The sequence below is a fragment of the Dipodomys merriami genome, unplaced genomic scaffold, assembly GCF_024711535.1.
Source record: "Dipodomys merriami isolate MVZ:Mamm:240054 unplaced genomic scaffold, mDipMer1.0.p SCAF_22, whole genome shotgun sequence".
NCBI classification, from domain to species: Eukaryota; Metazoa; Chordata; class Mammalia; order Rodentia; family Heteromyidae; genus Dipodomys; species Dipodomys merriami.
Window position 1 is genome coordinate 18,973,896 of NW_027203604.1, and position 25,856 is coordinate 18,999,751.

The window sequence follows — 25,856 nt, forward strand, 5'->3', positions numbered from 1 at the left end:
AGGGTGGGATCTTAAGAGTCCAGTTTCGAGGTTGCACTGTCCTGTGGGACTGTTGATTGCAGGACGCATTGATCCCAGCGCTCCCTCAACACTGCGCCCCGAGCCAGCCAGCCCTGGAGGACGCCAGCCCAGGGCCCACAGCAGGACGGCAAGAGGGAAGAAACATCATCTTGTCTTAGATTATTGTGCCCAAGCTGAGGGTCCCCCCTTAAACTCTGTGCTCTGGTGAGGAGGGCCCTGCCTACTTCCTCTTCCTCCCTTACTATCCCTGAGCTGCTTTTGCTCCAGGCTAGCACTCTGCCACTTGAGCCACAGCACTACTTCCAGCTTTTTCTGTGTACGTGCCACTGAGGAATGCAACCCAGGGCTTCATGTATGCTAGGCAAGCACTCTACCACTAACCACATTCCCAGCCATCCTCCCTTTTTTTTTTTTTTTTTTTGGTTAGTCGTAAGTCTTAAACTCTGGGCTTGGGTGCTTGCTGTCTCTCGGCTCTTCAGCTCAAGGCTAGTGCTCTACCACTTGAACCACAGTGCCACTTCTGATTTTCTGGTGGTTTATTGGAGATGAGTCTCAGGGACTTTCCTGCCCAGCCTGGCTTTGAACTGGGATCCTCAGATTTCAGCCTCCTGAGTAGCTAGGATTACAGGCGTGAGCCACCAGTGCCCAGCTTCATCCTCTTTTTTTTTTTTTTTTTTTTAAACTGGTCTTTCCATCTTAAAGTTTGACTGTGCCAGGCTGACAGTTCTAGGAAGTAGAAAATACATACAGAAGGCTGGGAATGTGGCTTAGTGGTAGAGTGTACCCCCATCATTAAGTGACCCATGGGCATCTATCTTAATGGGGCTTGTGATGTTTCAAAGGTTTGAAAACCACCAATGGAAGTGGTGCTGTGGCTCAAGTAGTAGAGCGCTAGCCTTGAGCTGAAGAGCTCAGGGACAGCTGGGAGGAGGAGGAGGGAGGAGTGGGGAACGAGCAAGAACCTCAGTCTGCCTGCCTGTTTCTGAAGAAGTTAACAGCATTTCTTGGAAACCTCCGACTGGATTTAAAAAAAAAAAAAAAAAGAGCTGAGCATCTTCATCCCTGGACACTCAGATGCCAGGAAGCTGCCCAAGCCCCCTCCACACTCCAGATGAGACTCCTCCATCCTCAGCTCTCCTGCCCCTCCCTGCCTCACTAAGACTAGGCTGGGCCATTTCAAATAACAGCTCCCATTGCTTCACAGGGCCTTAGGGCAGGTTTGTAAGGCCCTCTGCCGTCATGGGGAGGAGGGGCCCTGAGGGTACTACCACTGCTGAAAGTGGCCCAACTGGAATTGCCTTCTGCTGTGGGCCACATGTGATCATGCTGAGGATATCCCCCTCAAGGGGCACAGTGGGTTATGCAAACCTTGCTGCTGCTTCCTGTGTCAACTCTGAGTCTTTCTTCACCTCAGCCAGCCTCAGAGAAACGTCCTCAGGCCTACCTAGTGCTTGGGATGCTTCTGGTAATGGATAGCAGAAGAGCAGCACAAACCAATTTGAAGCCAGTCCAGGCATGGTAGTGCATTATAATCCCAGCTATATGAAAGCAGAGGGATGAAGGAAGGAAGATAATGGTCTGAGGCCAGCACAGGCAAAAGGAAGAGACCCTATGGAAAAAAATAACGAAAGTAAAAAGGACTTGGAGACATGGCTTAAGTGGAGTACCTATCTAAGCAAGTACAAGACTCTGAGTTCAAGCCCTAATACTCCCACCTGCCCCCCAGGCAAATTATATATTTATATATACACACATATATATATAATATTATATCACATTGGCTGGGTGTGGCAAAGCAGACTTGTAATCCCAGCACTTAGGAGGCTGAGGCAGGAAGATCAAAAGTTGGAGGGCAGCCTGAACTACAATAGTGAACCATCCCTGTCTCAAAAATCAAAACAGAGGGCTGGGAAGGTGGCTCAGTGGTTAAAGCGCTTGCCTTGCATGCCTGAGGCCCTGGGTTCGATTCCTCAGCACCATATAAGCAAAAAGAAAAAAGCCGGAAGTGGCGCTGTGGCTCAAGTGGTAGAGCACTAGCTTTGAGCTGAAGAGCTGAGGGACAGTGCCCAAGCCCAGAGTTCAGGCCCCATGACCGGATCCAAAAAAAAAAAAAAAAAAATCAAAACAGAAAAGAAAGAAGGAAAGAAAGGAAGATTCAGCAGGTGTCTTGGCTTACCTATTTGAATCCTTTGGAGGCTGAGTGGACACAGGAAGTTTTTTTTCTCTAGGGTTCTTTGCACTGTGTTGGGGGCATTGTTTTCCCTAGGCTGGGGGCACTTTCATGTTCAGAAAGGGGTTTCTTGGCCTGGATCGCCAACCCCAGAGTTATAGACATGGTTCAGCTTTGGTCAAGATCCAAAGCTTTGGGTCAGCTTAGGTCACAGCCTGGGACAGAAGATAGCTGGAGCTGATACACTTAGAACACACAAGCTCCCTGCCTCCCTTCTCCCATGGGAAGGAAGCTGCTGCTACAAAACGCTGGAAACTTCTCTAAGCTAAAAGCTATTACGTGGCTTTGCCAAGGCTATGTAAACAAATATGCAGGAACAGCAGGCTGCGGGGAAGGGGGACTGGATTGTAGCCCCTCCCGGTGTTCTCAGAACTAAATAAATCTGAGCTGAAATTTTTGATGCAGAATTCTCCCGGGCAGAGCTCAGGGACTCCGAGTAGAGTCTCAAGTTGGTGACGATGGCTATTGGGAGCTTAGCAGGCATTGCCTTGGTGGAAGGGCAGTGACAGGGGCAAAGTGACCTCATGGGTCCTCAGCCTCCTCATGCAGGACAAATCCAAGTTGGCAAAAGAAGACTAGGTGGGCCAGGCACCGATGGCCCACGCCTGAAATCCTAGCTACTCGGGAGGCTAAAAGCAGATAATGGCAGTTCAAAGGCAGCCCAGGCAGGAATGTCCGTAAGATTATTCTCCATCTAAGCACCTGGAAGTGGAGCTGTGGCCCCGGTGGTAGAGAACTAGCCTTGAGCATAGATGCTAAGGGACAGTGTGCAGGACCTGGGTTCAAAATGCAGGACGGACGCACAAAAATAAAAATACCCCTTAGAGCTCTCAGATTTCCCGGACCCAGGGCCTCCATCCGAGGGGAACCTGAATGGCAAGGGTGTAAAGCGTGTGGCCGCGAGGCAGCCCAGGAGAAGCAGGCCCAGTGGGACTAGAAATGGGGAGGAGGGGGGGAGGCGGAGGGGAGAGAGAGAATGTACAGGGACAGGGAGTCCCCAGAGGAGGCCCTGTGCTCGCCGTCAGGGGCTCCCCCCGCCCTGCTCCCCGGGCCCCCGCCAGGGCCGACGCCCGCGGTACACCGAGGGCGGGGAGGGCGGGGAACCCTCGTGGGACGGGACGGGGCTTGGGACAGGGCGATAGGGGTCGCGAAATGGTTGGGTCCTATGGCCACCCGCCCCGGGCGCTCAGGCTGCGCGCACCTCTCTAGCAACCTCAGTTTCCCCACCCAGAAAGCAGGAAGGGGCGACCGCGGAAGGGGGGGAGTCTGACGTCCAGGGCGGATCCCCATACCCGCGGGGTGGGCGTGGCAGGAAGCCCCGCCCCTCTCATCGTGGCCCCGCCCGTCTCCCCGTGGCCCCGCCCCGCCGGCCCGCCCCGCGAGGCCCCGCCCTCCGCCCACGAGGAAGCGCTGCGGGGCCAGAGCCGGGTCGGCGCGTCGACTGTCCAGAGTCCGCGGCCGGAGCGCCCCGAGGTGAGGGGGCGCCGGGCCCGGGGTGGGGGTGGGGGCTCGCGGTCGCCTTACGTGGGGGGCTCTGGGTGGGAGACGCTGCCCGACGGCGAGGGGATGCGGAAGAGAGCGAAGTGCGGCGTGGGCTGCGGAGGGCAGAAGCGGGGCGCCCCCCCCGCCCCGCACCTCAGGGGCGCGGGGTCGCAGCACGCGCCCGGCCCCCCGCCCCGGGCCCGGACCCCCCCCCCCGCGTCACCCCGTTACTCCGGGGCGCAGGGCCCCACGCCCAGCCGCTTCCCCGCCGCGCTCCCGCCTTCGGGCGGCTGCGGCCGGGAAGTGAGCTGGCGCCCCCGCCCGCTCGGCCGCGCGCGGGGCCCGGGGTCCCGCCGGGGTCCCGCCGGGGTCCCGGGGGTCGGGGTGGAGGCGGCCCGTACCTCCCCCTTCCCCCGCGATCCTCCACCCGGGCCGGGGGTCCCCACTTCCTCACCTGGAAAATGGGGGGTCGGTGTGCAGAGGACACGGAGGTGGACCCCCGGGGTGACCCCAGGAGACCTGGTGTGATTCGGGGTCCCCCGTCCTAGGCCGAGCCAGGGAGGACTTGTGTGACTTGGAGGGATTCTTGACTGTGGTCGGCTACAAAAGAGGGGGGGGGAAGAGCCCAAGGAAACAGACGTCTCAGGATCGCTTCAGGGCCCCAAAAGAGAGAAGTGTGCGAGAGAAAGTTCTAGCTTAACCCCGGCCGGGGAAGTAGCTCCATCTTCTCTGCATCGTCGTCAGTGGATCGTTTTTCTTGAGCCACGTCTCCAGCCCTCCCTTTGGGTGGTGAAGTGGTGATGGAGCCTCTGGGACTTGGCCTGGGAACCGAGATTCTCCAGATCTCAGCCTCTTAAGTAGCTAGGATTACAGGGATGAACCACCGCACTGGACGAAATTTCATATTTGTTCCTCTTTTTTTTTTTTTCCTTGCCCAGGGCCCTGTGCATGCTTGGGCATGCATTCTGCTAACGGGGCCCTATGCTGAGCCCCCTAAACTCAGTGCAGCAAACTCTACATGTTTGGGAGGGTCTAACCTAAGTTCTAACTTGTCACCATTGTAAAACCAATGGCTTTTGTGAACATTAACATAATTTCAAAAAAATATTGGTGGTTGATTCCTTAGCCCTACAAAGGCTATACATGAACCTAAGATTGCCAGCAATTTAAAAATAACAAAATGTGAATCTGTCCTGTGCTCTCACACAGTTTTAATGTGAAACCTATTTCTCCTTCCTTCCCTTCCTCCTTCCCTCCCCCCCCTCTCTCTTTTTGTCAGTTTTGAGGCTTGAACCCCAGGGCCTACGTGTTCCCCTCTTTCTCCTTCCCTCCCCCTCTCTCTCTCTCTTTCCTCTCTCTCTCTTTTTGTCAGTTTTGAGGCTTGAGCCCCAGGGCCTCGGTGTTGTCCCTGAGCTAGCAGCGCTCTGGCTACCACTTGAGCCACAACTCTACTTCCGCTTGAGAAAGAGTCTCAGGGACTCTCCTGCCTGGGCTGATTAAACTGTGATTCTCAGATGTCAGCCTCCTGACTAGGATTTTAGGCTTGAACTGCCAGAGCCTGGCTTCTTTTTCTTTTCTTTTTTTGGTTCAGGACCTGGGGCTTGAACTTAAGGCTGTCTAGGCTCTAATGATTTGAGCCACTGTTCCCTCCACTTGTGGCTTTTTTGATGCCTATTTGGAGATAAGAGTCTCCTGGACTTCCCTTCCTGGACTGGCCTCAAACCTTGATCCTCAGATGTCTGGCTTTTCTAATTTTTGTTAGCATAAATTATACAGAAGGGCATGGTGATACTTCCATAGTGGCATATAATGTCCTTATGCCCTCATTTTAACAGATTTTAGTGGAATCTGTTTATCTTATCTATCTCCTATGTAGTGTCTATATGTCATATGACATGTATATGTATATATCCTGTATGGTGTGTACATATATGTATATATACCATATCATATATGGTTTATGTATATCTATCTATCTATATTTACACACACACAAACTTATGGGTACTTGGTCATATCCAACCCCCTTCTCTCTCTCCTTTCTCCCTCCCTTCTCCTTCGGGTCTCCCTTTCACAGTGACCTTCCACAGTTGTGGAGAGTTAAGAGTTGGCAGCTGTGTGGATTTTCCCACCATCCTGCTGGCACTGAGTTTCCTGTGTGTGGGGTTTGTTGGGACTCTGTGGGCTGCTGTTGCATGCCTTCTGGTGATTGGTGTGTCTGTTTTCGGATTGACCTGGCCTGGCTAGGAAGACTACTGGGGCTGAATCTGAGCTTGGTGTTCGATCCTATCCCCCCCCCCCAGGCTGCTCCCGGCCCCCTGCTCCAGCGCACAACAGGAAGTTGAGTAACGCCTAGCCCTGCGCTGGGTGACTTGCTGGCAGCCAGAGCTGGGCGTGGACTTCCTGGGGAGCTCCTAGAGCCAAGACCTTGCTGCAGGCAACGCCTGCCGGCTTTTGCCTGAGATCCTACACTCGGGGAAGCTGAGTGATACCTGGGACTCCAGGATACACCAGGGGATTGTGGGCTGAGGACACCCAGCCCTGCTGCAAGGAGCCCTGCGACCCAAGACCCACAGCCTGCCGCTGTGTCAGGCTGGCTTGCAGGGGGCTGTGCACCCCGACTGGAGGCCAGAGGCGGCTCCAAGCCTCCCCTGATTACTGACTCCATTTGGAGCATGTACTCCCATCCCCCTCTTGAATTTATCTTTTCTTTCTTTCTTTTTCTTTTTAATGGTTAATTGGAGATATTTGTCTCATGGACTTAACTACCCAGGCTGACTTCAAACTTTGCTCCTCAGATCTCAGCCTCTTGAGTAGCTAGGATGGCAGGTGCAGATCACTGGTGCCTGGCCTCTTTTTGCTTTTTTTTTTTAAATTATTTTTTTCAGATAGGGTCTCGTGCATTTTTACCCTGGCTGGCCTTGGGCGTTGATCCACCTATTTTCTCTTCCCAAGTAGCTGGGATTTTAGGTATGTGCTACCATTCCTGGCAATACAGGACATTTCTAGTATGTGAGGAAGGAATACAGGTGGAAGGCCAGGGGTGGGGCGCTTGCCTAGCATTGTGGGAGGCCACGGGTTCCATCCCCAGCACTATAAAAATCTAAAATAAGATACCCATGGGCCTGAATGGGAGCCCCGCCCGGGCAGCCTTTCCCTCCCCCAGGAGCCTGGGGTGGGTGTGCAGCCTACTTGGTAGGCTGGAGGTTTAGATAAAGCCAGGGCTGGAGCTGAGGCAGAGAAAGCTGCTTCCGGGATATAACCACATGATGTGAGCCCTGAGGCCTACCCCTTTCGGGGCTCCCACTTCCTTCTTTGGTAGGCCAATCTGCTGGAGTCTTGCTGTTTGGGCTGGGGGTGAGGGGGATGACAAGGGAATAAAGGGGAAATGAGTCTTCCTCTCTCCTACCTCCCCTGCCCCTTCCCCTACACTTTGTAAGGTTCTGGGGAGCTGTCTGAATTCATACTAAAGTGTGACTGGCTGATAGAAGTGATCTGAACTCATTCTGCCCTCACACCCTGCCTATGGCTATGTTTACTAGCTTGTTCACCTCCCCCCCCCCACTTTTGGCCTCCTCCAGGGCATAGAGGCTGTGAATGGGGGCAATGGCTCTTTCTCTACAGCCAGAGCAGCCATGTACCTGGCACACTGCTGCTGGAGTTTGGAGGTGGGCTTCTGGCCTCCTGCACAGTGGCCTGGGCTGGAGGAACAGCTTGGCAGACTAGCCTGGAGCTTCCTTTCCGGAGCTGGGCCTCTGGCCCCAGAAGCCCTCAGGAAAAGCCTGGTCGGGCCTGCGGACCTGTCTGTCCCTTACCCAGAGGCCTTCACGGGAAAGGGGCGGAGGAGGCTGTGAAGGCTGCTTCTCACTCTTAAGGTGAGACCCAGTGGCTGCAGTGGTTGGTTATGTGTGCATGCGTGCGGGTGCCACACTGATCGCTCCTGAGGCCTGAGCTGTGTGCACACACATCTGCACACATCCCCTCAGCAAAGGGCAAGTAAAGATGCCATTCTAAATGTGGAGGAAACACGTGTGCATCTCACACCTACAAAGGTGTGTGCACACACTGTGTCTGTCCCATGTGGCCCTGAGGACTTTCTAGAACATTCTGCCACATAGAGAAGCAGGTGGTAAGCAGGAAGTAGGCGGTGCCATTCAGAGCCCTGTGTCTGGGGCTGGCTGTGTGGGCTGAAGCAGCCAGTGTAGGGGCCTGACACAGTGGGTTCTGTGCCCCTCTGACCTGGCCAGGGAGGATAATTCACAATGGGTAAACTGAGGCTGGGTGCCATCACCACCCCGTGGACCGGAGCTGTCACTAGCAGACATGATACAACTCTTCTTCTCCCCTCCCTGTTTTAATCTGTGCAGGTCCAGGGCCTTGACTTCTGGGCCTGGGCACTGTCTGAGCTTTATTTGCTCAAGGCTAGTACTCTACCATTTGAGCCACAGCTCCACTCCCAGCTTTTTGCTGGTTAATTGGAGATAAGGGTCACATGGAGTTGGCTCTAGTCGCTCACACTTGTAATCCTAGCTGCTGATCTGAGGAACTCGGTTCAAAGCCAGCCCCGGCAGGAAAGTCCAAGAGATTCTTATCTCTAATAAACCACCAGAAAACCGGAAGTGGCGCTGTGGCTCAAGTGGTAGAGCGCTAGACTTGAGCTGAAGCGCTGAGGACAGTGCCCAAGCCCCACGACTTGGGGAGGTGGTGGGGGAGTCTCATGGACTTTTCTTCTTGGGCTAACTTCCAGTGGTGACCCTTAGAGCTGAGGCTTTTTTGAGACAGTCTCACTATGTAGCTGGGCTCTCCTCTAACTCATGTTCCTCCTGCCTCAGCCTCCCCAGTGGAGGGATTATAGGCATGCACATCAGGCCTGGCCTAGGTGCATCATCTTACTTGACCCTCTCTACGCTTTGCATTGCGCACACGTGAGGAAATGCAGACAAGGAGAGGAGCCGGGGCCACACATCTGGCAAGGGCTTTGGGCCTCTGCCTCCCACCTGGTGATCTGCAAATGGCAGGAGTGGGTTTGGAGGTTGTGTTTGCCTTGAGTTGGACCAGAGCAGGGGGTGTGGATTACAGGTGTGAAAAGGATGGCTTTGAGGGTTGTGGTGTGTTTCAAGTGGTAGAACACCGGCCTTGAGCAGGAAAGGCCGAGTGAGAGTGGGAGGCCCAGAGCTCAAGCTCTGGTACCAGCAAAAGTGAAATAAAAATGATCAGGCAATGGTGGCTCACGCCTGTAATCCTAGCTACTCAGGAGGCTGAGATCTGAGGATTGCATCTCCAAGCCAGTAAAGTCCATGAAACACTTATCTCCAATAAACCACTAGAAAACCAGAAGTGGTGCTGTGACTCAAAGTGGTAGAGCACTCACCTTGAGCAAAAAGAGCTCAGGGCCAGCGCGCGCGCACACACACACACACACACACACACACACACACACACTGCCCTGATGACACACCAGCTGGACAGGAAGAGCCGGTGCAAAGGCCAGGGGGCCTGTGGCCTCCAAGCGTGTTCAGGGCAGCGGGCGTTCCAGGGAGGGATGGTAATGGATAGCCACGTGAAGAGGTGGGAGGGGCAGGGGGCAGTGCCCCATACTCCAACCTGAGCTGGGCTTGGGTTAGTCCCCTGCCACCACCCAGAAGGTCCCCCAGAAACTAGACCTGGGGCTTTGGGCAGGTGGGCAGAATGTGTTCTGTGGGGGAGTTACCAGCGGTGCTAGGGCCAGATGTGGGACCTCCTTTCACATGCCCTCCTTCCTCCAGGGACACCATCTGTCTGACCATCTGCCTACCTCTGTCCTCCCCTCAGACCCTCGGCTGGGGGCCACATGCTGGTGCTGCGTGGTTGGTGGGGCTGTCTCCATCTGCACCCCATATTCTGGGTGGAGTGGTCTCTGGCTGTGAGCCTCTGAGTAGCCACGGCTGCCTGTGGAAAGGAAGCAGCTCAGCTTAGCCCCCCTCCCATTGCTGCCTGTCCCCACCCTTGTTCCTGGACACGGCTACTGTCTGAGATGAGGGAAACTGAGGCCATGGGCCAGAGTCCTCCCTTGTGGGGTGGGGTGCACAGCCCCGGACCCCGTGTCACCTGGATTATCTGGTCGTGGCAGGAGCTGAGCGGCCATGGCGTACCACAGCTTCCTGGTGGAGCCTATCAGCTGCCATGCCTGGAACAAGGGCCGCACACGTGAGTGCTCGCTGCCCCTTGGGCAGTGGGGATCCGCTGGGGGGCAGGGCCGGGAAAGAGGCAGGCAGGCCTCTGAAGTGGGGCTCCCTGAGTCCCTCCCCAGTCCTTGTGTTGGGAGGGGTGACAATGAGATACCCAGAACAAGCAGGGCAGTCGGGTGGGGAGGGACTGGGCCCTGTTGGGGTGCTGCATGGAGGGGACCAGGGGGAGGCAGGCAAAGGGAGAACATGCAGTCTTGGGGAGCAGATGGAGGTGTGGGAAAAATGGTAGCGGCTGTGCATAGTTACACATGCCTGTAATCTCAGAACTAGGAAGACTGGGAGTTCAAGCTCATCCTGGGCTACATAGTGAGACCTTGTCTCCAAATAGTAAAGAGGAAGGGAGAGAGGGACAGGGGGAGGAGCGCATGCCGTGGAGCACCTACCTGGGGGTGGGGAGGAAGGGAAGGAAGATAGAAAGGCCGGGGTGCCTGGCACTGGTGACTCATCCCTGTAATCCTAGCTACTCAGGAGGCTAAGATCTGAGGATTGTGGTTTGAAGCTAGCCTGGACAGGGAAGTCCTCCATGAGACTCTGATCTCCAAGTAACCAGCAGAAAACTGGAAGTGGCGCTGTGGCTCAAGTGGTAGAGCGCTTGCCTTGAGCTGAAGAGCGCAGGGACAGCGCCCAGGCCCAGAGTTCAAGCCCCATGACTAATAGAAAAGAAAAGAAAGGCAGGAGTACCAGGTTAGAATTGGTGCTCAGAAAGACCTTTTTGGGATGGAAAAGGGGAGGAGGAGTGAGGAAGAGGAGGAAGCAGCTCCCTGGAGGTTTGGAGCCAGGCAGTGGGCGGAAGTGGCAGAGGTCATGAGCTGTGGGGAGGGCCCCAGTCCGCAGCCCTGTGAAGGCATTCAGGAGCGGGGGCCGTGGTGGGGAGGGGGGGGCTGAACCCCGTCCTCTCTCCCACAGAGATCGCCATCTGCCCCAACAACCACGAGGTGCACATCTATGAGAAGAGCGGGGCCAAGTGGACGAAGGTGCACGAGCTGAAGGAGCACAACGGGCAGGTGACAGGTGGGTCAGGGCCTGGCGCTCTCCCTGGCCTCCAGGGTGGAACAGTTGGGAATACACGGGGCATCACCAGACTCTGCTCTAGCCCTGGCTTGAGCGATGCAGGGGTGTCTGGGCCTCAGGAGAGGCTTGATCCAGCAGCTCCTCACTGCCACACATTGCTTCTTTCCTGCCTCTTTGCCCATCTGAAAGTTCGGGAGGCTTGTCAGGTTCTCAGGTAGGCTCCAGGAGCAGCATGGGGGAGAGGGGCGCGCTCGCCGCAGAGCCGCTTCGCGAGGTGGGAAGACCGTGAAGTGGCTCCCACGCGGCCAGGTGCCACCGCGCACGCGCGCGGCTTCAGCCCTGCACCTCCCCCAGGCATCGACTGGGCCCCCGAGAGCAACCGCATTGTGACCTGCGGCACGGATCGCAACGCCTACGTGTGGACGCTGAAGGGCCACACGTGGAAGCCCACGCTGGTGATCCTGCGGATCAATCGCGCTGCCCGCTGCGTGCGCTGGGCGCCCCAGGAGAACAAGTTCGCAGTGGGCAGTGGCTCTCGCGTCATCTCCATCTGTTACTTCGAGCAGGAGAACGACTGGTGAGTGTGTGGGAGGGGCGGAGGGACGTGGGGAGGGCAGGAATGAGTGTCGCACAAGAGCACGGGGACCCCCGAGAGCTCCGGCTCAGGGCCTCATCCGTGCAGTAGAGGGACAGGGCGGTACCAGTGCCCCCTTCCCTGCAGCCCTCCAGGCTGCCGGCTTCACACAGGGGCACGAGGAGGCTGTGGGGCGCCGCGGACAAGCTCCAAGCTCTGGGCTATCAGTCGTCGTTTTTTGGCGCACACACATGGTTGTGTATGTGTGTGTGTGTGTATGCGCTACTGGGACTTGAACTCAGAGCCCTGCACCTGCTAGGCAAGCGCCGGCCACTGGAGTCACACCTCCAGCCCTTTTGGCTTTAGGTCATCTTGAGGTTGGGTCTCCTCCTGTCCGTGCTGCCCCTGCAGCTGGAACCACAGGTGTGCCCCACCGTGCCTATTGGTTACTGGTTGAGATGGGGACTCTCTCTTTTTTTTTCCTGGACCAGCCCCACTCGTGATCCTCCTGGTCTCTGCCTCCCAAATAGCTGGGAATACAAGGAGCCATCACTCTGCACAACCCTGTCAGGTGTGTGAGACTGGGTGTCCTGAGGTCAGGATCCAGGCAGAAGCGCAGTTCGAGTCTGGGAGACCTCAGTTCAAATCCCACCGTGGCCTCTAGCCACATACAGGAGACAAGGCAGGGAGATGGGACCAGCGCACATGGCCACTGGAGCCACTGGGCCACAGGAGGTGGCAGGGAGCCAGGGGCACCTGGTGCCTCAGGGCTGCAGGACCCATGGTGACCACCTGCCTGTCCCTCTCGCCCCGTGTGCCCAGGTGGGTGTGCAAGCACATTAAGAAGCCAATCCGCTCCACCGTGCTCAGCCTGGACTGGCACCCCAACAACGTGCTCCTGGCTGCTGGCTCCTGTGACTTTAAGTGCAGGTGAGGTGGGCAGCTGTGCAGGGATGGGGCTACATGCCCAGAGGTGGGCTTAGCAGGGCACACCCCATGTCACCTCTGAACGTCAGCAGGGTCCTGTCCAAGCCTTCCTCCTGCCTCAGTAGACCCTCTCACCACAGCTGTTTCCTGGCTTGTCTGGAGGAGAGTGAATGGGTATCCTGATTCATACTCAAGTGTAAAAGACTAGTAAGATGAAGCATAGCTGCCTTTATTATTACCTTAAAAGCCTAGACTATCAAGTGTCTAGTTTCCATTCATATTTTCATTCCTGGCTGGCTCAAGTTAGGGCCCAGGGTTTGCAGGAGGTCAGAGGATGCTGAGCTGGGAGACCACTGGGCCCCCAGCTCGTTACTCAGAGGGGACACTGAGGCCCAGGCTTCACTCCATGCACTGACCATGCTGAGATGGCTCCGTGGCTGCCTTGGAAGAGGGCTGCCCTTCTTAGGTGATCTCTCGCGCAGGATCTTCTCAGCCTACATCAAGGAGGTGGAGGAGAGGCCAGCCCCCACCCCGTGGGGCTCCAAGATGCCCTTCGGGGAGCTGATGTTCGAGTCCAGCAGCAGCTGCGGCTGGGTGCATGGCGTCTGCTTCTCAGCCAGTGGGAGCCGCGTGGCCTGGGTGAGCCACGACAGCACTGTGTGCCTGGCCGACGCGGAAAAGAAGATGGCGTGAGTCCAGCAGGTGGGGGGAGCGGCTGCGGGAAGCCAGGGCCCAGAGCAGCAGGGCGCGGCTGACCTCCTCTCCCCCTCAGGGTTGCCACCCTTACCTCGGAGACGCTCCCGCTGCTGGCCCTCACCTTCATCACCGACAACAGCCTGGTGGCAGCGGTAGGCTGAGTCCATGCGACTCATCCATTCTGCTCTCCCTACTTCCCTCCTGTCCATCTGCCACCCATCCATCCATCATCCATTCATTATCCACTCATCCATCCATGCCTCCATGAATGTGGTGTAGTAGAATAGGTTGGGTGATGCTGCAGTAACAAATTCCCAACGGGACCCAGCATGGTGGTGCATGCCCATCCCAGCACTCAGGAGGCTGAGGCAGGTGGAATGTGAGTTTGAGGCTAGCTTGGGCTACTTAGCTACAAGCATCTGCAGACCCTTAAAGGACAGGCTTGTGAGTGAGTGGACAACCATGTCCACTATGCGTTCACCCGCCTGCCCACGTGGATGCCAACTTTCTTTTCATCCCTCTGCAGTACAGTATGGGGCTGCCAGGAGGATGAGGCTTGCTTGCTTCCGGGCAGGGGCCAGGGATCCTGGGGCGTCCCCGGTGGGCTGGGTATCTGGGGTGAGGGCAGAGGGCAGTCTTGCACATGGTCGGGTGCGAGGCCTGCCTGGGGTAGAGATCTCCTCCCCGGCGGGCCAGGCCTGGACCGAGCAGGCCTGCTTCCCCCGCAGCAGTGGGGTGGCCTCTCCTCTAGCCTTGGTTTCCCGTGTGGTGAGTGGCCAGTGGCCCGTGACATCTCCCAGGTGACACCTCTCGATCCTGCTGCAGGGCCACGATTGCTTCCCGGTGCTGTTTACCTACGACAGCGCCTCGGGGTCGCTGAGCTTCGGAGGGCGGCTGGATGTGCCCAAGCAGAGCTCACAGCGCGGCATGACGGCCCGCGAGCGCTTCCAGAGCCTGGACAAGAAGGCGAGCTCCGAGGGCGGCGCCGGCGCGGGCGCGGGCCTGGACTCGCTGCACAAGAACAGCGTCAGGTGCGAGTGGGCGGGGCTCCGGGTGGGCGTGCCTGTCCGCCCAGGGCAATGGGGGTGGGGCGCAGATCGGCGTGGGCGGGGCCAGGAGGCAGAGGAAGGGGCTCTTCAGTCAGCCATGACATCCTAATAGGCCCATTTCTAGCTTTTCCCCCTGGCCTGGGGCACTAAAGGCACTTTCTGTGTCCCTCCTCCCCACCCAAGCCTTCAGTAATGTTACACTGGCCCAGATGGCCATCCTTGCCAGCCACACCACTGCGCCCCAAAGCAGGCTGGGAAGTGCGCTCTCCAGGCAGCCCCTGGCTGGCACACCCCATGTTGGTGCTCAGCGTGAGAGTGGGCTCCACCAGGGGTCTGGGAGCTCCTGAACCCTCTATCCTCTCTACAGCCAGATCTCGGTGTTGAGCGGTGGCAAGGCTAAGTGCTCACAGTTCTGCACTACAGGCATGGACGGTGGCATGAGCATTTGGGATGTGAAGGTAAGGCCTGCTGTGAACCCCACTTCCTGCCAGGCCTCCAGGGTTGATTTCCCCCACTCCTCCTGTCTGGAATCCTTACAGGAGAAAAGTCCTGGGATGGGAGGAGAGAGAGGAACAATGGCATCCCTTTGACCTTCAAGTCTCTAGGTCAGGATTCAAAGTGCCGGGATTGAGAGATGTGCAGGGACTGTCCATGGCAGGGTGTCAGCACAAGGCAGCTGAGTCTGCTTGTCCATTCTGCCTCCCTGCAGAGCTTGGAGTCCGCCTTGAAGGACCTGAAGATCAAGTGAGCTGTGGGAGGAACGCTGTCCCCGCTTCATACATGCTGCTGGGCAAAGGACCAGGGGACAGGAGGCTGAGGGTGGCTTTGCTGAATGCTTCTAGGTACCAGTATGAGTCCACGCAGGGGAGGGGTGGGGGCTTTTCTTACCTATTCAAAGAACATGTACCTTTTTCTTTACAAAGAAATGCTTGCATTTATTGTAAAAATGCTCCTAAAGCACAATGCTGGTCATGAACTGCTTCAGAAGGGAGGTAATAAATGTTACAAATGTGGTATGTCTGCCTGTGTCTGGAAAGTTGGTATCCACCGGCTTGAAGCCCAGTGAACAGTCCCAGCTCCCACCACAGCCCAGCCCTGCCTGGGCAGCCCCCCCCCTTTTTTTTTTTCTTTGTTCGTCTTGGGGCTTGAACTCTGGGCCTGGGCGCTGTCCCTCAGCTCTTCAGTTCAAGGCGAGCGCTCTACCACTTGAGCCACAGCACTACTTCCAGTTTTCTAGTGGTTTACTGGAGATAAGAGTCTCAAGGAGGGCTGGGAAGGTGGCTCAGTGGTAGAGCGCTTGCCTTGCATGTATGAGGCCCTGGGTTCGATTCCTCAGCACCACATAAGCAAAAAGAAAAAAGTCAGAAGTGGTGCTGTGGCTCGAGTGGTAGAGTGCTAGCCTTGAGCTGAAGAGCTGAGGGACAGTGCCCAGGCCCAGAGTTCAGGCCCCACGACGGACCAAAAAAAAAAAAAGTCTCAGACTTTCCTGCCCGGGCTGGCTTTGAACTGTGATCCTCACATCTCAGCCTCCTGAGTAGCTAGGATTACAGGCGTGAGCCACCGGTGCCCGGTGGGCAGCACCTTTCAAAGCTGGCAAAAAAGGTATCTTTTAGGTCATGATTTTTAGTGGACATTTGGCTGGTTTTGGACTTTAGTGCAAACATGACGCAGGAAGTTGGGCTTTGATAAATTGATGATTTTCCAGTTAAGATCCTTTTCCTATTTCCATTGTTCCTAGAGGGTATTTTTTTTCCTAAAGCACAGATTTGGATCTCTCTTCACCTAAGAATCTTAATCTAAGTAGTGAATTATAAGGACTTCTTAGTGGTGGAATTCCACCTGATGAATAAAATGGAATCTAGACAGATTAAGTCCCCTCCCTGCCCCTGCCCCAGTATCTACCACTAAATAATTTTGCATGGTGTCAGTTAACCATAATACTCTCACCCACACTCCCTTCTGCATCCAGCCACTGCAGGTGTGCTGGCTTCTGAGGACCATGTATTTTACAAGGTAGAGGAAGCTGGGCGCCGGTGGCTGACGCCTGTATTCCTAGCTACTCTGGAGGCTGAGATCTGAGGATCACAGTTCAAAGCCAGCCCGGGCAGGAAAGTCCGTGAGACTCTTATCTCCAATAAGCCAATAGAAAACTGGAATTGGCGTTGTGGCTCAATTGGTAGAACTCTTCACTTGAGCTGAAGAGCGAAGGGACAGCACCCAGGCCCAGAGTTCAAGTCCCATGACCAACCAAAAACCAAAAAAAATGTAGAGGGTAGGATTGGCTGTGGAGTTTCCTCCAGGTAGCAGAGTCCACAGATAGCCCTAAATGGCATTAAGCCTCATCACCCCCCTTCCCCCCCCCCCCCAACCACACATATAGAAGCACACTCAGGCAAACCTAGCTATTAGCAAGCTAACACAGAACCAGGCCATTACCACTAGGGGGCACTCGAAGGCCAGAAGACAAATGTCTGTTGGCTGCTCCAGACTCTGCTGGGCTGGACTTGCCCTTAGCCATGACATCAGAGCTTTCCCCGCTTGATTTCCCTTTTAGTCCCCATATCATGCTTGTGCCACCTGACAGGCTTCCCCAGCCAAGCTTACCTTAGCAGGGGCACAAGCATCAGCAACAAGACAACTGAAACGTGAGTTACGATAATGTCAACTTTAATCTGCCAAATATACAAGTTGAATTTATGGAACATGTTCTGCCTTGGTGCTGCACAGGAACCAGAGGTTCTTGAAATGATTCATGGGTAGGTAAAAATGGGCACTAGCCCTGGCCAGATGGGTGGGAACAGGGTGGGGAAGAGCAGAGAGGGCCTTGGCGGGAAGAGACTGGCCAGGGACAAACCAAGACCCTCAGGGACCCAGATATTATGCAGGCTCCGGACAACAGCCCCACGTGAGCACCCAGCAACAGACTGGGGCTGGCTGCTGCAAATCCACAGAAGCTGCCCTGCCCCCTGCACCCTGCCCCGACGTGCAATCTACTGGACAAACGGAAGCTCTTGTTACCCCACCTCCCAGCACCCCCCAACCAGGGTTCTGAATTCTAAAAACAGCAAAAACATTCAAATGGTTACATATGAAATGCTGTCCTGCATCTTTCTGTCACAAAGATAGCAGCTGCCCCTCCCCCCACAGCCCCGCAATTTCTGTGCCACGATGGAGGAGGCCCCAGGCCGGGGGCTCGCGGCCATGAAGGGCTGCTGCAGCGGCGCCAGAGCACAGGGTGGGTGAGATGCTGCAGAGGTCCTGACGGCACGGCCGGGTTCCCTGGCATCTCCTCCCATAGCCAGCTTACTTATTCAGGGACAGCGACTGCATTCGCTTTCCTGACAAAGTCGCATCGTCTTTTGCTGAGGAGCAGAAGGGGAAGGGCAGGAGTTAGAACACAGCAGAGTGAACCACAGAACTCTAGGTTTCCAAGGACAGTGCTCATCAGCCAGCACACAGGAAGAGACCCAATGGGCCCAGGCTGTTACCGCCGAGGAAGACCAAAAGCTCCAAGCCCCAGTGCAAAACCCTGTGGGGTCCATCCTCTCCACAGGGTCTTACATCAGCAGCAACATCCCCTGGCTGCACAAGGTCCTTTCCTGCCTGGGCTCGCAGGATGGGAACTGTAACCGAGCCCTGAACTGCCCTCACCTCCATGGGCTTCCCCAGCCTCGGGGACACGGACAGTCATGAGCAAATGCTTCTGTAAAGCCTCTGACCTACACACACTCATGGGGGAGGCACACAGAGAATCTGCAGGGTTTTGTGTCTAGCCTTTGGGTACATGGTAGGAACTATCAGCTTGCTTGGCTTCACTAGGCACCAGAGGCCTCAGCAGGACTTCCAGTATTACTGATACTCTTGTCACTAGCTGCTGGTGACAGCGAAAGTACTGTCATGGACAGTTTTCTGCTGAATGTCCACCCACATTCCACGAGCCCACTGGCTTCTCTTAGAGCTCCTGTCTACCCCCCACACTGGGTTGGCCTCTACTAGACAGGCCACACAGCCAATACTGGCCTTACCTTTCCTCTCTTCTTCCTTCTTCCTCGCTGCCTCCTCCCGCTGCTTCCGGATGATCGCCAGCCGGGCAAGGTCAGCCTTGGCCTGCTCTGTCTTCCCAGCTAAATGCATTTTCATGTAGCGTTCTTTTGCTTTCTGCTTCTCGATCTCTTCTCTGTTTGGATAAAATGGTATCAGAGGACATCTTTCGTATCAAGACTAGCTCACCTGGTTATGAAAGCCAGAATAAAGGGGGAAAGATGTACTCTTAGCTGCAGGAAGGGCCCTGGCTCCACACACCACCAAACAAGCAGAAGGAACAGGCCCAAATGATAAACACCCGAGAGAGAATTGGCATGAGCTCAAAGCCTGGCTTGTGGGTCAAGGTGGTGACAAAGGGAGTCATGACCAGAGTATGGTGGCCACAGTTAAAAAAAAAAAAGGCGGGGGGACCCAAACCAAGGAAGATGATCAGGGGGATAAAGGCACTGGAGACCACAGAGAAATAGGTGCCTCAGATTGTCAGGGGGCAGGGAAGGAGGGCTGTAGATGGAAAGAGGTCATCGTGACACGGGACGTTCTTGTGCCAGCTCAGGTGTGCAAGACTGCCTCTCGAGGCCAGTTATACTCCATGGGACCAGTCATCACCCCAGTAAGCAGAGAGATCCTCCCAAGCCTGTGACTGCGCTAGAGGGGAGGAGAGCCCTGGCCAGCAGGAGGTGGGGAAGGACCTGACCTCTTAAGAGGCCTGTGCAGTCCCAGGCAAAGAGCCTGGCTAGAGGGGACGGGCAAGAAACTTGGGCCAGGGTCTTGTCTACACCTCACCCAGAGGCCAAAACACGTAGACCAGGTGAGGAGATGAACACCTTGTCTAAGTTGGCCCCCCAGAAGGTGCAAGGCTACCCCAGCGTGTGCCAGGGACCCTCGGCGGTTGGGCACCTGGCAGGGGTTGGCCTTGATGGTATCCCTTCTGTCAAGCAGGAAGCAAAGGATCCTCAGGTACTGGAGAGGACACTGAGGCCCCCAAAGGCAGTGACTTGTCTGAGGCTGATCAGGGGTAAGGTGGCAGAACCAGGGTGGACACTGGAGCCAGAGCTGCTGGGTTTCTGGCAGTCAATTCCCAGAAAAGCTAATGGAAGGATGAGGATGGAGGAGTCCTGTAGCCTCCAATGATGCCCTGAGCTCATGGCCCTTACTGTGGAGTTTTTGAACTCAGCTACCCAGGACCTAGAGGATGGCGGATTGAAGCTCTAGCAGGCTGAGCAGGAGAGGAATCGGGGAATCGGGGCCCTTTTGCCAAGAAGCCTTCAACCTCTTACCTGGAGGCCATCAAGTCACTGGGGCTGGAGGTGTGGCTCAGTGGTGGAGCACTTCATCAGCCATTCAAGGCCCGGGGTTCGATCGCTAGCACCACCCTCTCCCCCCCTCAAAAAAAGTCAAGGGACGTCTTCTCAGGACTGACCATGCGCAGGCACATGGGAACTTGATCTCAACCACATTCACATGGCACCCAAAGGAAAGTGGGAATGTGCTGGCTGGGCAGCATGTCCCTGCCCACGCTGGATTCAAACCACAACCCTCTGGAGGCTGAGGCCTCCTGAGTACCTAGGATTACAAGAGTGATCACCAGCATCTGGCTTTCTCTCTCTCTCAAGGAGTTACTGTGGAGCTTTTGGGAATTAGATGAAATTAGATGTGTGGCCCCCCACTCAATTACCAGGCACCTCAGCCTCTGCCTCTGCGTTCAGGTCATTAGGCCTGCCTGGCAGACATTACCGTTCTCTCCTCGAAAGCTCCTTTGGCCCATCCAGATCCAGTTGTGTGACCTTTTTGGTTGTCTGTGCTACCCGGTTGGGGTTCTCGATGTCAATGAGCCCTTCCACGCCTTTGCGCTTTTGCTAAGACAAGAGCAAGAAGTTCAGGACTGGCAGAGCCCATGAAGGCCACTCCCACCATCTCTCCAAAGCCCCAGGTCTCTACCTCCAGCCTAGAGGGCGCCTGTGCAAATCTCCTAGGGGCACAGAAGTCAGGAGTACTTTACCAGCTTGGGGAGGGGGAGGCAGGGAAGGGAACACAAGCATGTAAAAGGAAGGTTTACTCTGGCAAGCCCCAGCAACTGGGGACTATCACCCTAACTTCAGAGGTGACACTGGCAACTAAAGGTCGAAAACATGCCCAAGGTGAACCAGAAGAGGACAGTAGATGTGCAGAGGCCTCAACACGAGAGCTCTGCTCCCTACTCTAAGCACAGCCTCTAGAAGCTGTTCCCAGTGAAGCCCTGCCTGGCTTCAAGAAGCACATGCCGGACCCCGGGGGCGGGGGCGGGGAGGGGAGGGGGGAGGGATGCAGAGGAAGGAAGGAGAAGTGTTCTCCTGACCACCCCAGCCTTGCCTGTCTCAGCAGACCGAAGGGCAACCTGTGAGCAACGTGATCACTGGATCACAGTCTGCAGGTTTGCTGTGCATGCACGCATGCACTTATGTGTGTGAAGATATAGAGAATACCAGTTATTTATCAAGTCTGGTCACAATTCTCTGCTCTGTCCATCCTAGCTTTTCTCAAGTGACCAAGAAGGCAGCTTAATAGTGATCATCTGACTAACGGTTCCGTGTGCCACCTACTCACAACTCCACCCAGACGCCCTGGACTGCACAAGGCAAGTAGAAGAATGAACTTGAGATTCTCCTTCCTGCACCTGCTCCTGTTCACCCCAAGAACACTCTTGATTCCTAATTTGTCCAGCAGACTGCAAACATGGCCTGAGTATGACAGCTCTCCTCTATGGCGCTGCCACACCTACAGCAAGCCAGTTTCTCCTCGCCATGGGATGCCACTTCACTCCTTCCAATCTCAATGTCCCAGAACCCTTCTCTAGGGTAGCCCAAACCATCCTTTATAAGAAAATCTGGTCATTTCTGTTCCCAATGCCCTAGCTAATCTCTCTGCAAAACATTTTCACCATGACTGACTCGTCCTGCTTTCCGTATCTCAGCTTACATTACCTCATCACCACATTATTCATACCTGCCATCATAGTGTGTTTTGTCCGTAATACTCATCACAAATAAAACAAAACATTCTACAGCAAAATCACTCAAGGTCTGCAGTCATGGCTCACAGCAGTGGAGCCACTGTCTAGCAAGTGTGAGGCCTTGAGTTCCAACTTCAGGAGCACCAAAAAAAGCCCAAAATAACAACAAAAACCAGGGTACAACACTGAATTCATACTGTCTGATCTCCCATCAGGACAGGACCTGTAAATGTTGTCTGAACTGAGTCCAAGTCTCAGACCTCTATCAGGCTCAGTACCTGGTAGTCATCATCTTCATCCTCACTCTCATCTGAGTCTAGAGATTTCTTCTCCTTTTTGGGGTCACCTGCAGCCCCATCACCACCTTCTTCTTGTTCCTCTTCTTCCTATTTCAAAAATGGACAAAAGAACTCAAAATCTAAGAACGCAAAACATCCCCCCACCACTGTGGACCCCCGCCTCACCCTACCCCCAGATAATAACCTTGACATTTAACTGCTAGAAACTGGAACTAAGTATGACAAGGGTTCTACTCTGTGTGCCTGGTCCCCAGTGTGGGAGACTAGAGTCAGAGATAGGGAATCGACCCATGCAGCACCATGGGCTGAGGCTAGTCCCTCACACTGCTGTAGAAGACCCTGTTCTGGGACACACCTTGGGCAGCCTGGATAAGAAGTTTATCTCTCGAGTTTAGAAGCACCAGGGGTGGGGCTGCCCCAGGAAGTCCTGAAGGAGGTGACACTGAACAAAGCCAGAGCAGCAAATGAGACTCTGAGGGCAAGCCTGGCAAGCAGTCCTATGTGCCTGTAGAGACAGGTGGCACACTGGGAGCATGAGTGTATATGGGCAGAGGCAGGGAGAGGGACTGTGAACCAAGTTCTTCCTTACTTGCCCAGTCACAGGACGGTCCCCAGGATGGCTGTCCCTCCCCACTCCACATTCTGGTTCTCACATAAGAGTGAGGACTCCTCCCTGGAACTAGAGACACCACCCTGAACCACTAGAGTGGTTGGACAGGCTCCTACTCACCCTGGCCTTCTGTTTCTCAGCCTGGAGCTGGGCGTCGATCTCTTCTGGGCTTGTATACTGCCTTGCCCGGCCTTTATGGCCTCCCTTTCTCCCTGTCCAGACAGTAACAATTCAGAATGGAAGAGGGAGACGGCTGCCTTGATCATCCTACCCCTCAGAGGGCTGAAGGCTGCACGTTTGACCCACCCTCACCCAATACCCAGACCTACCCTCCAGTGTTCAAAGGACACCGCCTGGTGCAACAACTTTGCAGAAGCATATTCCCATGAAAATACAGGACAGTACATGACCCAGAATGACCCCTTCGGTCTCCACTTGGGAGTACTTGCCTCCCACCCCAATGACAGAAGATATTACTTGCAAAGCTGCCACAGGCACAGGCTCACCAGATCCTCAGGAACCGATGCTGCAAGAGCCAGTGTTAATCTCATTTGATAGACTTAAGATCAAAGCGGACTTAAGATGAAACAGGGAAAGGGACAAATTTTGGGAGTCAAAACTCAGCACTACCACTTGCTACATTTGTGACTCTAAGCAAGCACTCCATCTCTATCTTAGAGCTTCAGTTTCCTCATTTGTGTTCCTACTTCCCTGGGCTGCCATGGTCATAAATTAGCTAACATAGATAGAGATGCTGGTGGTGCCTGACACTGGACAAGCACTCCAAAAATGTTTTCTGAGATTTTCATTTTTTTCTTCGATAGAGAATTTGGTGGGAAAGTAACAAATTCCACTGGCCACATAAGCAATATCAAATGAGAATAAAATATTTCACATCCATTTTAGTGGTAGAGTAAGAAAACTTAAGGGAATCAACCCTCAAGACCCACTAGCAAAACAATATAAAACCTAACTATACAGTCTACCGTGACTAGCAACTCAGAGATAGCAATTGGGAATATTTCAATTCAAAGCCAGCATCAGCAAGAAGTTGATGGGACACCCCTGCCCCCACTCCCCACCATCTCAACCAATAAGCTGGATGGGGTGGTATACAACTGTCACTTCAACTGCATCTGAGGCAGTAGGTGAAATGATCTCACCAGCTCCTGGCTAAAATCCAGGAGCCTATCCAAATAAGTAACTGAAGCAAAAAAAAAGCAGGATATGGTTCAACTGGTAGAGTAGTTGATCAGAAAGTGTGAGGCCCTGAATTCAAACTCCAGCACTGTCCAGGGAAAAAAAAGAAGAAAAAGTGACTACCAACTAAAGGTCATGTAAGAGTGTCAGTGTTAGCCAGGCGCCAGTGGCTCACGCCTGTAATCCTAGCTACTCAGGAGGCTGAGATCTGAGGGTCGTGGTTCAAAGCCAGCCTAGGCAACAAAGTCCATGAAATTCTTATCTCCAGTAAACTACCAGAAAAGCGGAAGTGGCACTGTAGCTCAAATGGTAGAGTGCTAGCCGTGAGCTGAAGAGCTGAGGGACAGCATTCAGGCCCAGAGTTCAAGCCCCATGACCAACAACAACAACAAGAAAAAGTGTCAGTGTTACATTCTAAGCCTCTAAGAACAGACTGACCCTTACTAAAGCCATCTGACACACTTTTACAGAAGGCAGCATCCCCTCTGGCAATCTTAAAGCCCACCTGACTTCCAGAGAGCCCTTCAGTGAGAAGAGAATCTGTAATTAGCCAGCCAGAGCAGCCCTGGACTCCAGAGACAGTAGCAGAGGTATCAGCCTCCTCTGATTTCCTAGACAGCAGCTGCAGAGCTATAATTGGGCAGTGTATGGCCCACACCACCCACTTTTAATGACTACCTCCATTCCCAGGAGTATCTCAGTCTGTACTCAGGAAAGCCTATTGTCAGAAATCAAACTTGCCATTAAAAAAAAATAATCTCACACCCTTTCTTAATATTCCAGGCAACTGTTAACAACTAAACTGGTTCTATAGGCTCTCATCCTAGACTCCAGACACTGCCTTGGCCTGATGTGCAAGTAGGTTTTTATCAGAGGTTCTTCGAGACTTTTAGAACAATGAGAACAAAGAGTTGGTCTCTGATCTTGGGGGATTTTTTTTTCTTTTAACATCTTCATGTTTTCTTGGCTTTTCTAGCACCTTAAAACAAGGAAGGCAACCCTACCTGTCAGAAAAGCTTAGCACAAATCAAAAGACCAAGCCACCTTAGCTTGTAATTGTAACTTAGTTCTTGTAATTGTAACCTCCAACCCACAGCTGGAAACAAAACCACCCCTCCTGCCTTTTATAGACAAGGCACCAGAGAACTGACATGTCTCTTCCAGATGGAGAACTCAGCAGAGAATGACACTGAATATAGAGATTCTTCTTTGTAAAGCCCAGTCAGTATCTCTGAGTGTAGTAAAGGCAGGAAGCAATTGAGGTTTCAAAAAGCCCGGGGCAGATGTTCCTGTAGGCCAGAATGCATTAATAAGCCTAAAACACCTAATCCACTAATAGCAACTAAACATCTGTTCTGTGCCAGGAGCTAAGCCTGCCACTCCCATGTCCTGTCATTTTATTACCTCTCTGCCCAACTCACCAAGCTAAGACAACACCCCAGACACTCAGAGGCAGACGATAAGCTGGACGAGATTAAATAACGTGCTCGAGGCACAGAATTCGACGGGGAAGACACCTGGGATTCAAGCCCAACACTAGGTATGGACTCTTAAAAAAGCGAGAAGAGGACAGGTTAGACGGGTTACGATGTTCACTAGGAAGCCGTGGACGTTATGGATCTTACCAGAACCCTACGAGGAGTTAATAGCTACCGCTTCCAGGGGGCCTGGCACTGGAGGCCTGTCGCTTACGCCTCGTATTATGAAGTAGACACAATCACTGCCTCCCCATTTGCAAATAAGAAAATGGAGACACGGGGGAGGGGGGAGGAGGAGGGAGGATGCGACTGGATGCTGGAGCCCCCAGGGCGCCCCGCACTTGCCCCGCGGGGCGGGCAGGCCCTGCCGTGCCCAGCGCGGGGCGCGGGGACTCGGTCTCCGGACATTCTCAAAGTGGGAGAAAACTTCAGATCCCCCCCCACCCCCACCCCCCAGCCCCATCCCCACCCGGGATCGGACGGAGCAGCGCGCCCGGAACCGGCTTTTTGCACCTCGAGGGGAGAACTCGGGGCCTCTCCATCTCCTCACACCCCGGACCTGGAGCCTCCACATCACCCCCCGGGCCTCAGTTTCCCTCCCCACGAGGACAATTGGAAAGCGAGGCCCCGGCAGCTGGCGCCCGGCGCTGCCCTCCGCGCCGCCTTCCGCGCCGCCCGTGGGCCGAGGGGACCACCAGAGCTGACGCCAGGCCACCCTTCCAGGCTCGCGGGCCACGCGCGCCCGCACCTCACCTCCTTTAGGCATCGCGGCTACGGCAGCTGCGGCGGCGGCGGCGGCGGCGGCGGCGGCGGCGGCGGCGGCGGCGGCGGCGCCTCGAACTGACACCGGAACCGGAAATATCTTGGGTTCGACTTCTTCCGTCGGGCTCAGTCTCCCCCTTCACCCCCACCGCGCGCCGCCGCCGCCGCCGCCGCTGTCGCCGCGAAGATCAGGACCTCACCGGAGGCGGGGACTGCCCCCGCCAGTCGCCTGAATTCAGGCCGGCCAGGGCGCTGCC

The 25,856-nt window shown here is 54.9% G+C and overlaps 2 protein-coding genes across 2 annotated transcripts; one reads left to right on the forward strand and one right to left on the reverse strand.

Moving 5' to 3' along the window:
* Window positions 1-3,634: 3,634 nt before the first annotated feature.
* Arpc1b (actin related protein 2/3 complex subunit 1B) lies at window positions 3,635-15,233 on the forward strand. The gene is made up of 10 exons (XM_070033560.1): window positions 3,635-3,724; window positions 9,843-9,919; window positions 10,867-10,971; window positions 11,326-11,548; window positions 12,368-12,475; window positions 12,955-13,161; window positions 13,245-13,320; window positions 13,994-14,199; window positions 14,585-14,675; window positions 14,927-15,233. The coding sequence occupies exons 2-10, from the start codon at window positions 9,856-9,858 to the stop codon at window positions 14,963-14,965; spliced, it is 1,119 nt and encodes a 372-aa protein (XP_069889661.1). The 5' UTR covers window positions 3,635-3,724; window positions 9,843-9,855; the 3' UTR covers window positions 14,966-15,233.
* A 1,634-nt stretch (window positions 15,234-16,867) lies between these two features.
* On the reverse strand, window positions 16,868-25,726 carry Pdap1 (PDGFA associated protein 1). The gene is made up of 6 exons (XM_070033568.1): window positions 25,591-25,726; window positions 22,280-22,371; window positions 21,529-21,636; window positions 19,996-20,117; window positions 18,243-18,394; window positions 16,868-17,579 (listed from the first exon to the last, which is right to left on the reverse strand). Exons 1-6 carry the CDS (start codon window positions 25,601-25,603, stop codon window positions 17,521-17,523), a joined length of 546 nt encoding a protein of 181 aa, XP_069889669.1. The 5' UTR covers window positions 25,604-25,726; the 3' UTR covers window positions 16,868-17,520.
* Between the last annotated feature and the right edge of the window lie 130 nt (window positions 25,727-25,856).

Bases quoted from the DNA above. Each gene is read 5' to 3' on its own strand.
- Arpc1b (XM_070033560.1), top strand. From the start codon at position 9,856: ATGGCGTACCACAGCTTCCTGGTGGAGCCTATCAGCTGCCATGCCTGG. The intron at 11,549-12,367 runs GTGAGTGTGTGG...CCGTGTGCCCAG, and splicing joins TTCGAGCAGGAGAACGACTG to GTGGGTGTGCAAGCACATTA. The intron at 13,321-13,993 runs GTAGGCTGAGTC...ATCCTGCTGCAG, and splicing joins ACAACAGCCTGGTGGCAGCG to GGCCACGATTGCTTCCCGGT.
- Pdap1 (XM_070033568.1), bottom strand. The intron at 20,118-21,528 runs GTACTGAGCCTG...CTCTTGTCTTAG, and splicing joins ATGAAGATGATGACTACCAG to CAAAAGCGCAAAGGCGTGGA. The intron at 17,580-18,242 runs GTAAGGCCAGTA...TCTGCTCCTCAG, and splicing joins GAAGGAAGAAGAGAGGAAAG to CAAAAGACGATGCGACTTTG.